An 11,639-nucleotide genomic window follows, 5' to 3' on the forward strand; every position below is an offset into this window, starting at 1 on the left:
CAAGTCTGTTTTCCCCCTCCCCGGTGCAGACAACTGCAGGGATGACATGACCTGTGTAAAGGAGGAGATTTTTGGCCCGGTCATGTCGGTGCTGCCTTTCGACACGGAGGAAGAAGTGATCGGAAGAGCCAACAACACCATGTTTGGTTTGGCCTCTGGCGTCTTCACCAGGTCAGCAGAGTACACGCATGCAGTTACTTTGAAGATTGCCGTAACTACTGATTAACAACGCTGACAGTTTGCTATCAAAGATAATGTTGATATTGCATCCCATTGGCTGCTGTCCAGGGTTTCCACAGAGCAGCAAATAAGAGTGTTGCAATTACAAAGTGTGATTTGTTGTGCAACAGTAGTCTGTGAGGTTGGAGTGCAGACGACACAGCATTCCAACTGTGTGGTCAAGTTGCGTACAGACCTTTTTCTTTTTATGCTTACAAAGTGAATCTTGTTCCTTTCCTCTGACTGCAGGGACATTTCCCGAGCCCATCGCGTGGCTGAGAAGCTGGAGGCAGGGACCTGCTTCATCAACAACTACAACATCAGTCAGTGGAAGTGCCATTTGGAGGATACAAGATGTCAGGTGGGGTGTTTAAAAAAAAAAAAGATTAAAATGTTCCGAATTATTAAAGAAATGCATTCATAGTGTAGAGGCTCCAACCTTACCCAATGTAAGTCTTAGAGTCACCAGGTGGGCGAATGGGAGAACATGTTCGGACGCGTGTTCTTGCCACAAACAAATCCAATGGCCACTGCGCTGTGTCTCTTTGATCCATTTATTCTCTGCTCCGTGACACCATAGCATTAATCCGCATGTCCAATACACTTGAATTAAGTTATGGCTTACATGCTGCAGCACAACACAGGATACAACACTTGATCTTAACTGAAACGCACGAGAAGCTGACTCGACCACGGTCAAAAACTATTGTGCTTCCCATCCACACACCTGTTCTCATTAGCAGACACTTACCTATATGCCCTTTGAGCTGAATGGTCCACCCTGTGTTCAAATAAAGGAACTACATGTCCCCATTCACTCAGTGTTTCTCTCAAACAACAAAACCCCATTGTTGTTCCAACACATAGTATAACATTTAATTGCAACGAGTGACCTGCATTATCTTTACTGAATGAAAGGAGGGTGAATCACTAAAACGGATATCTACTGTGCTGCACCAGGTTTTGGCAGAGAGAACGGCCAGGTGACCATCGAGTACTACTCCCAGCTGAAGACAGTAGTTGTGGAAATGGGCGACGTCGACAGCCTCTTCTGAACTCCCCGCACCAAGTTAACACGGCTGTGTCATAACTGTGGATTAAACGCTTAACTGCTCTCTTCTGTCATGTCAAGTAAATGAACACATTCCTTGTCAAACTAACTGTGTGCCTCACGAATTAGAAATTCCATGTTTAGGGAACTGTAAATCACGGTTAATCAGTCTCTGTGCAAATTTGTATACTACATGCTTAACTGGGACACTATTGGACAACTAACACCTTTTTGATCAAAATAAAATGTTTTAGATACAAAGTCTATGCCTGGCTGTTTGTTGCTTCAGAATAAAAGATGAATTGCTGCCACTTCTTGAGTGACATCTGACCAACACATTAGTATTCACCATATATATCATCATTCACATTTTTACAAATATCCAATTGCTGATGTGAACATTTCTGTACAATGGAGCGCTGCAGTTGAGTTTCAAAACCCGGAAATTAGTTATCATTGTGGCACTTCCAGTTCAGAAGCGTTGGAGAGTTTAACATTTGGCTCTACAACATAATATTTAATATGAGTAAATATCATATATGGGAGTTTGAAGCCTTTTCGTGTCTTAAAGAAGTTATCAAGTGGCGTCATCGTCATCACGCCGACTCGTCTGCCTTTCAGCTTGGAGATGGTGACGAGGACAAGTTTCTACGATGAGATCGGACAACGTAACTAACTGTGTGGGAGCTGAAAGAGAAGCTGTAGGTTTATCAGATCACAATCAAATAAAAAATATTAAGGCACAGGAAGGAATTAGATGGAGTTTCGCTCCTCCTGCTGGATCCCGTTTGGGAGTGCATCACATGTATGGTCAGGAGGATTTGTAACACTGTTAGGAGGATGAAGGAGTTCACACTGTTATGTGAAGTGGAGGCCATACTAAATGATCTGCCTATTACACAAACACGAGGAGAGAGTTGAGGACACTCCGCTAGCCCATGTCAATGTTTCCTTGGGCAAGACACTTAACCCAAATTGCTCCCGTAGCTGTGCCTACGGTGTATGGATGTTAGTTAGTCCTGATGGGACTTGTATGGTAGTCCCTCCCATCAGTGTATGAATGGGTGTGAATGGGTGAATGATGACAAGTAGTGTTAAAGTGCTTTGAGTGGTCGGAAAAATAGAAAACAGGGTTTTAGATTTGATACGGCTGCTCTCAATTCATGCTCAATGACCCAGTGGTCGTCCTGAAACCACAAGGTAGCCGGTTCGATCCCTGTTCTCCCCATAGTTTGTGTGTTGAAGTGTCCTTGAACAAGTAACTGAACCCCCAGTGCGTCACAGCAGCACACTGCTCCTTAATTAATAAGGATGGGTAAAATGCAGAGAATAATTTACCCACTGTTGGATTAATAAAGGATTATACAAATTATAAAAATGTAAAAGTATATTGAAAAAATAAAATAAATAAAAAAGCAGCGCGCCCCACAGTTTGAGAACCACTGCATTAACACAATGCTACTGCAGATTTAAAAACACAATAAAATAAGCAGTTCACTCACCAAAGTTCTGTTAGCAGCTTGGTAGCTTTCTGTTGACAAAAGTCACGCTGGCCGACTGACCAATCACAGCGCATGTTAACCCTCTCGAGTCGGGGGTCATTTTCTCGATTTTACATCATTTCTTAAATTCTCCTTTTAAAGGCACTTGCATATGATAGATACCCATGTGTTTTACATCAAAAATTGCAGAACAATCTCAGCTCTCTATATAATGACGCAGCATTGTCCTAAGACACAAGTGTAAAGTGATAATATGGCCCTAAAGTAGGGTGACCAGATTTGAGTTTGTGAAAAAGAGGACACTTCGTCGCGGGGGGTAGCGCTGCAGATGTCATGTGCTGTTGTTGTAAACAATGCAACTAGTGGAGGTGGCAAGGTGCTCAGTGTTGCCAGATTGGAAATGGCGAAGTATCGTACCAAAGGCTCAAAATGGTCGTATTTGGAGGATAATTATCGTGCATCTGGCAACACTGAGATCGGTCGACCAATGACAGTTCTCTCTACAGTCCGAGCTTACGCAAGATGGTGGAACGGGAGATACCATTTCCAAAACTTGTAAGGGCGTAATAACTAGTTTGTGAAAGACCCAGAGAAACACAAATATCCAACGAGGCAAAATCCGGGCCGTTTTTGGAATCCCTGCTGGACGCATTTCTTAGGTCTCGAAAAGAGGACATGTCCGGGAAAAAGAGGACGTCTGGTCACCCTACCTAAAGTTGATCTCTTGTGAAAACATAACTTTACTCAGGCGGTCGAACTGTTTTGATGCTAAAAATTGTTTTACCAACCAAAGGTCTTAGGTTCACAAAAGCAGTGAAATATTTGAATAGATTGGTAGACACGTGTAAATAAATGTCTAAAATCAAATGTATTATTGTATGGTGGGGATGCTGTGGCCTGCAGTGGTCATCTGTTGGCAGGCAGAGTTGGACTGCGATGCTGCATGTTGTCCTCTGGACCCTCGCAGCTGTGAATCCTGTGTAAAATAAATTAATACTAGTTAGAATGAGTTCACTGAAAGAAAGTAACGATTACACACCGACACCTAACGGAGATCAAACATTGACTATGCTCAAGACACTGCATGAGATGTCCTACTTTGCTAAGCTAACAGAGGTCCAGCTATGCTCAAGACATGAGCTAAAACTGCTAACGTAACGTTAACACTACGGTAGTAACGATTACTTACCGTGCCGTTTTCCAAACACGTAACAGAGATACAGCAACTAACGTTGCTAACATAAACAATCTAACGAGGGCTACGGTAGTAAGGATTACGTACTGTGCCGTGCCGTTTTTCAGTATTACAGACACCTAATGCTGTGTTCACACCGAACCGTTTACATGGTAGTTTACTCGCTCGACAATAAAAGGGTATTCACACCGAAGGCGTGGCTTATCTCCGTTGCTTATCTCCATGAAAAAAGCTTTTATTTCCGCTATCGACCATGAAATAAATAACCACTAGTTCTGCTTTATACTTGTTGTGGAAGTCCCAAACATGTCGGAACATCAAACGCCCTCGCGTTTGGGTTCATAACATCATCCGTAGCCGCACACAGCTCCTCCAGAAACTGCGTCTGGCTTATCTCCGTAAAACGGATACCGCTCCCGCCATCCACCATGGAAATAACGACTAGTTCTGCTTCATACTTGTTGTGTAAATTCCACATACGTCAAAACATCAAACTCCATGGTGTCTGGGTTCATAATATTATTCGTAGTCCCGCAACAATGTCTGAATAACGGCAGCTAGCAGCGCGACTTTTGGCGGAGCAGCAACAGCTTGATTCAGCGACAGCAAGACGGCGGTGGTGACCGGCGGAGATTCTCTACGCTGATTCTCAACGCTGATTCTCAACGCTGATTCTCAACGCTGATTGGCTTGATTCAACTCGCACGAATTCGCGCAGCGTCCTTCGCTCTGTTGGCCCCGCGTCAAACGCGCTATTTGCGCCACCTCAAACACGTCTATCGCACCGCCCCGTGGGGTGGCGTGTCTGTGCATTGACTTTGCATGTAACCTGGTCACGCGTCAAATTCGCGCCGCGTTCGGTGTGAACACACCATAAGACAACATCCAACACGGCTACGTGCTAACATTGCTAAGCTAACTTCAAACTATCGATAGCTACAGTCTTACAAACACGTAGCAGAGATCCAACACTACTAGGTGTACTAAGTTCATTGAAAGAAAGTTAACGGGGATAGTGACAATATTTGATTAAGCACTGTTCAGCCTGTAGCCAGCTATCTCCTCGTTAGCTACCTCCCACTAGCTCCCTGTTAGCAGCAGCGCTAGCTGGCTCCCATTACTAACATGAATATGCTATTGCAAAGTTCAGTAAATACACTTACCCATCTCAAATGGATCCCTTTTATTGCCGTTGTCCTCTTCATCTCAGGAATGAAATCCTCCAGCCTCTGAAGCTCTGACATCCACTCCAAAAACAATTCTAATACATGTAGTGTATTTGTGAAATTAAAATGTAAAATGTAAATGTAAATTATAAAATGTGATTCTGTTTAGGCCATCAGAGAAGGTATATCTGACGGCCCGTCACTGTTTTAAGCACAACTACTCCTGTCTATGTATACAAACTTGTGAAATGCAGCAAATGATTGCTGACTGCAAAACAATGCTCTCACTGATATAATAATTTGCCGGTAGCAGCGGCACTTGCTAATATCAAGTCATTATTATTGCAGATGAATTGGATAGACAGGTGTGTGCTTATTATTTATTTAGTATACTATTGTAACGTGCTCCCGTTACCCCTGTGATGTTTCCCCTCGCACAAAGACCAGCACACAACTGTATGGGTTCTCAAATGGTTTATTGAACGCCAAATGCCTGCGACTCCGGCTCTAACTCGCACAGTCTCACGACTGTGGCTCCGACCTCCTCTCCGCCTTCGTTCCTCCACCTGCTTATCAGGCAGAGACACAATTTGATTCAGCTGAGGCCAATTAGGCCTCCTTCCGGGACTGTTCCCACGCCCCCACAACTATACGTCACTGTTTTTTTGTATCGTACTTTTTATACAAACATTGTGGTGCTTCACACAATAAAATATAAAGGCTATTATACATACTTGTGTGTAAAAATGTGTGACATATTCACATTCTTGTCACACCAGGTTGTGAATTTAAGGAAAGGTTAACAACATGTAAGTTGTCATTAACATTGTTATGCTCGTCTGACAGAGGGAATAAAATACAGCGCTGTAACAAAATATTTGGAAGATGATGCAGCTGGGCCACAAGTCAGAGGTCACACGTGTTGAAGTGCATGTCCTTACTTATAAAGAAATGTACTACTTGTCTAAGCTACTTGTATATAATAATATATAATATAATAATTACAAGTGTCTTTTGCTGGTGTCAACATTATGGCTTATCGTTTAATGATAATGTTATAGTATATATTCTATTTAATAGTCTTGTGCATAGAAAAACCTTTTTTACTAAATGGCATTCATCAACAAACATTTAGGAAATAATGGAGCTAGTTATTACATTTTTATTTCCAAATATATTCAAAGAGATCAATGAGGAATTATTACAGAGACAATCAGCAATTAAATTCACATTTTGAAAAGGCACAGAAGCTGACATCATACTCTAATCTGTATTGCAGAGCAGTTCATCTGCGAAGCCCTGCTGCAAAAACAATATTACCAGCACTCTGAATCTTGTAACCTGTCACTGTTTCATGTAACCCTAAAGTAAAATCTCAGCTAATGATTCAAATCAGGCTGAAGTACACTGCTGACTTAACAGACTGAAGTCTTGCAAAGTCAGATGATTAAATATGTTTCAGTGGTATTTTAGTTTTTTTGAATTAATAATAATATTACATTTTATTTGTATAGCGCTTTACAAGATACTCAAGGCACTTTACATGGTAAAGACAACTGTGGTGGAATTATTTGTAACTCCTATTCACAAGATTCGGATGAGATGCTTCTGAGTATTTATTCTTGCAAGAAGGAACAAGTCTGCAGGACGATGAACGTTCAGCAGAGAAGTACAAATTAACATTGGTAATGGGGCTCAGTTATACTTGGCGCAAACATGCCCAGATAGAGAGTGTGGGCGGAAGGAAGGGTGACTTCATTGTATTATGGCAATTAGATAGGAAGAATGCTGTCTTAGGGAGGTCACAGGTTTCTGGGTCTTCAACGACAGATTCACGAGTTGAAAGTTATAGCAGACAGATAAGAGAGAGGTGTACCTTATAGGCAAGAAGCAGATGGGGGAGGGTTTGGAAAATAATGTGTTAATAAGGGAATGTTTATAAAGCATGGGATTTCTGGGGAAGTTTAACAATAATGAGTATACTCAAGTTTCACAAAATAGGGACCTCAAAAGGTTCTTGCCAACATGATTATATTGAATATAATATGATGAGGGTTAATTGGACTCTAAAATGCAGTGGCGAGCCGTGGATTGTGTCCTGCTATAACAGCTGATCGCGGCACACGGCGCGACGCACCCCCGCACTGGATATGATATTCAAACCTGCAACAATTATAAGTGCAGTATTTTTCCCATTACACAACCAATAGAAGCAACAACAAAACAAGAAAGATGACAATGGTGAGAAACAAAAAGGTAAGGAGTTGGGCATCTGCAGATCTGAGATTCAATTTAGTTTATTTTATATCGCCCAACATCACAAATACAAGTTTGCCTCGGAGGGCTTTACAATCTGTACACATGACATCCCTGTCCCGGGACCTCACATCGGATCAGGAAAAACTCCCCAATAAAGATAGTAAAAACCCTTTCACAGGGAAAAGGGGAAGAAACCTGAGGGAGAGCAACAGAGGAGGATCCCTCTCCCCGGATGGACAGAAGCAATAGATGTCATGTGGCCAGAATGAATAACGTAACGGAGTTACAGCACATTCAATGAATATTGAGGGTGAGAGCGTTGCAGGAGGTCAGAGGCCAGAGAGGTATGGAGGGGCGAGGTTGTGAAGGGCTTTGTAGGTGATGAGGAGAATCTTGAAGTGGATTCTTTCGTTTTGAAGGACAGGGGTGATTTGGTCTCTGGCACGGGACTGGGAGAGGAGATGGGCAGCTGAGTTTGTTGATGATTTTGCACAGGATGCTGTTGCAGTGGCCCAGTCCAGAGGTGATGAAGGCTTGGATGAGTGTTTCAGGAAAGGGAGGGGCGTAGATGGCCGATGTTTTTAAAATGAAAGAAGGCAGTTTTTGGTCTGTGATTGACGTGGCGTTCAAAGGAGAGGGTTGGCTCAAAGATGACGCAATGGCTACAGATGTGTGTGGAAGCAGAAACAAGTGGTGCCATCGATGCAGAGTGAGTTGGGGCCGATGATAAGGATTTCCGATTTGTCTTTGTTGAGTTTGAGGAAGTTGGATTGCATCCAGGTCTTTAGGTCATCTGTGAGCAGAACAATCTCATGCCAGTGAAAGGTCCATGACCATCAATTTTTATAAATTGACAAGATCCCTTGTTATTTATTACCTCCCGTAATATGCAAATCCCTTAAAAATAACACATTTAAAGTCTCAATCACCACTGTTCCATAAAATCAAGTATTTTTAATGATAAACACTTGTGTTTCTTAGCCGAGTGTCTTTCCTTCCAGGACAGTGAAAATGTCCTCTAAGGACTGGTGGACACACTCCACGAATTCATGGACGTTGCGAGTCGGGTAGCTGGTCACATTGCATTGGAGCCAGTCGTCATGGACACTATAGCCAGCACCAAAGCCATCAGGCACCACCGGGGTAAAGCCACCCAGAATCATACCTGGACTGGCGAGGGTGCTTGTGGATAGGATGTTGTGGTTGATGGCAGCGTAAGCTGGTTCTGTGTAAAGGCTGTGCAGAGGCTCGCTCTTTGAATTGGCCAGGTATCGCAGGGCAAACAGGTGACGGTCAAAACCTTGTCCTAGTCAGAAAAATAAAAGAAGTGGTTAGTACAGAAGATCAAAAGGTGTGTGTGTGTGTTTTGAGACCGGTGTTGTCTGAAAAAGCTAATTTACAGATTATTTTTCATTTAGTGCACATAAGGTGCAACCTAGTCATCAGAAGATATTAGGCCTAGATATAAATCCCTCTTAATAAATGACCTAACAACCTATTACATTACCAACAGGGAAAGACTATCTTGACAGTATAATGACTACAAGTAAAACTATATCTGCAGAACCACTTTGAATATTTCACAAAAAGCACAAGTTGCAATCCTTTAAATACTTGTAGAAATGTCTGATACACACCCATAGCTGCTTCTTTGGTGAGCTGCACATGATATTTAGAGCATTCACTCAGCATGGCCTGTAGTTGCTCCGCACTGTGTTGTCCTGGCTGGAAAACAAAGGCGTGTGAACATCGTTTTGTGTGTGTGGTGGCTGACCGGAGGGTTTCTGTGCGGCCATGCCTGAACGCTGCAGTGCTACAGGCTTCATATGTTGCTACTGTCTGTCCATACTGCCTCAGGAAACCCATCTGAAAAGCCAGCTGGACTACAGCATCTGGACTCATTTTGCTCTTCTTTAACTGTGTCTTGCCACCTTTCTTGAACGCCACGGTATCAATGGTGAGTGTCGATACAGTTAAGTCAAAGTTCTCTTTGGCTCTTCTGATGCCATTCTCCAGCCCGCTGTCCAGGTTGAACTTTAGTCTGCGCACAGCAGAGGCTGAATCCACAGCAGCAGCAGCAGAGCCCGGGTTTACCAGCGGCCGCTCAGTTGTGTCTTGAAAGATCTCATTGAGGAAAAGAAGTATAGCTAAGCCGTTGCCCCAGGAGTGCTCAAAATTGATGGCTGCCTGTCCATCTTTGGTCAGAATGACTGTGAAGGACTTGTCAAACCACCGGTTGCAGCCGTCGGCGTGCAGCATGTTGTGGGAGATGTGGATGTAGTCCCTCATGCTTTCATCGTCCAGGCTGAGACAGAAAAGGGCGCTTTCGACACTCCATAAATCCTTTGCGTTTCCAACAGCTATCAGCTTGTCTCTCAGCCCGGCCCACACATCTCTGTTCTCACTGGTCAGGATCCCGAGAGGAAAGGCAGCCGCTGGCGTTGGGTCGGACAAAATGTGCTTCAAGTGGGACTGAATCTCTGCAGGCTTCAACAAATTCCCATCCCTGTCTACAACGTCAAACACATACATGTTGCCTTTCCTCATAACGAGGAGATGTCGCGCTTTCTCGTCGGTGAAGAGCTCATCTCTCCCCCTCTTGGGGATGCGAGTTGTGTTGAAGAAGTACAAGAACTGAGAGATGTCCAGGGGGCGGGACAGTGAAGACGGGACCCAGCGGATGGACCTTGTTCTTTCACTCTCTGACGGGTTGAGGTGGAAAACCTCTGGCTCCTGGAATCCGGCTCGCAGTGTTTTCATGAAGCGCACTACTGAACCAACCAGATTGGTCGCCCGCACAAGCTGGTCATTGTACGCTGTCTTAGGGTCAGGATTAAAGAGCAAGAATGGGTTGTTCTGTATCATAGTGAAGCGATTCGAAAGAAACTTGTTCAACCATGGTTCTGAGAGAAAATAAATAAATCAAACAGATTCATTAGTGATGTATCTGAGATGCTCAATATCAGGGTAAAGTCAGAATAACACACTCACCTGAGATGTAGCTTGTGTGTTTATTGTTCTTGTCCTGAGCTACCAGTTCCTCTTGCAGCTGTTTCCCCACACCGTTCTGGAAATCCTGTGCAATTTTCTCTGTTGTTCTGAGGATTCACAGTTTAGATTGTTGCAGGTAGGATTCAAGTAGTTAATATAGACACTTGTTTCAAATAATTACGTCATAAAGGTTGATTTTCGGTTAAAAACTTACCTGAACTGGTCATCATCCAACAGAGGCCTCTGGGCAGCTAAATACCTCCTGACAGTGTCCTCTAGCTTTGGAATGGGTAGCCTAAACAATTAAAAACACTTGTTCACATTTCGTCACGTTTAGATCAAATGATAGAATACTTTTATCGTCCAACAGCAGATTTTTTTTTTTTTTAAATGTGAAATTAAAAATTCTTTGATTTTAATTTCTCGTCTGCCATCTCTTTTATGTATTTCTTTCTTATCTTTCTGCTATTTTGTTTTTAAATCAGTTTTTCCTGTACGTTTTTTGTGTCCACTGTCATCTTGAATAGAAACCCCCTTTTAAAATAGATTTTTAAATCTCAATAGATTATCCTGAATAAAATTAAGTTTACATAAATATTAGTGAATGTCAATACCACTGACCTTTAAACAAAGGGGAATGTTATTCAAATTAAATGTGGACTCAATGTGACAGCATTTATATCTTACATTTCAAGTTATTGATCAAAAGCTTTCACAAAATGAACAGCAGCAAGACTGGAATAGTCCTCATGAATCCAGATATTTACAGTTAAAAGTCTAAACCTGACTTTGAGTCAGTGCTTCAACTTCAAAATAATGAATTTATTGCTGCGTGTCACAATCATATCAGAGTTTCTATTATCCCAAAACTAACGTGGGAGGTAAAATACAGGATATGCTTGTTCTATTGGCACAAATAGTGCTCATTTGTAAAAATGCACTTTTTCATAGAACAATTTATTTCATAACTAAATTAATACATTATTTCACAATGGCCTGGCAGAGTGACACAGACCCTTTGAGTCACAGTTTTAATCATGTGAAATAAAATGTGTCTGACAAATGTTACATTTGTCTCCTTACCTGGGTAAACTATTCTGGTAATGCATCAATGGCACAACACTTTGGCTCAAATACTCAGTTGAAGACTCCTTCTTGCTGCTGTAGTGTCTCTTGATGCCCAGAACAGCAGTTCTTAAATAAGTCCTGGATTTCCTCAGAGAGGCAACACATTGCACTGAAAGCAGACTGGCCAT

General features: G+C 42.5%; 1 protein-coding gene across 1 annotated transcript; it reads right to left on the bottom strand.

The window, feature by feature from the left end:
- Positions 1-8,369: 8,369 nt before the first annotated feature.
- Positions 8,370-11,639, bottom strand: LOC306739351 (carnitine O-palmitoyltransferase 2, mitochondrial-like; the record flags this gene model as incomplete). The annotated part of the gene is made up of 5 exons (XM_079221346.1): positions 8,370-8,698; positions 9,030-10,295; positions 10,384-10,490; positions 10,598-10,678; positions 11,467-11,639. 5 exons carry the CDS (start codon positions 11,637-11,639, stop codon positions 8,370-8,372), a joined length of 1,956 nt encoding a protein of 651 aa, XP_079077472.1.

Source organism: Taurulus bubalis (assembly GCF_910589615.1).
Source record: "Taurulus bubalis genome assembly, chromosome: 7".
NCBI lineage: Eukaryota > Metazoa > Chordata > Actinopteri > Perciformes > Cottidae > Taurulus > Taurulus bubalis.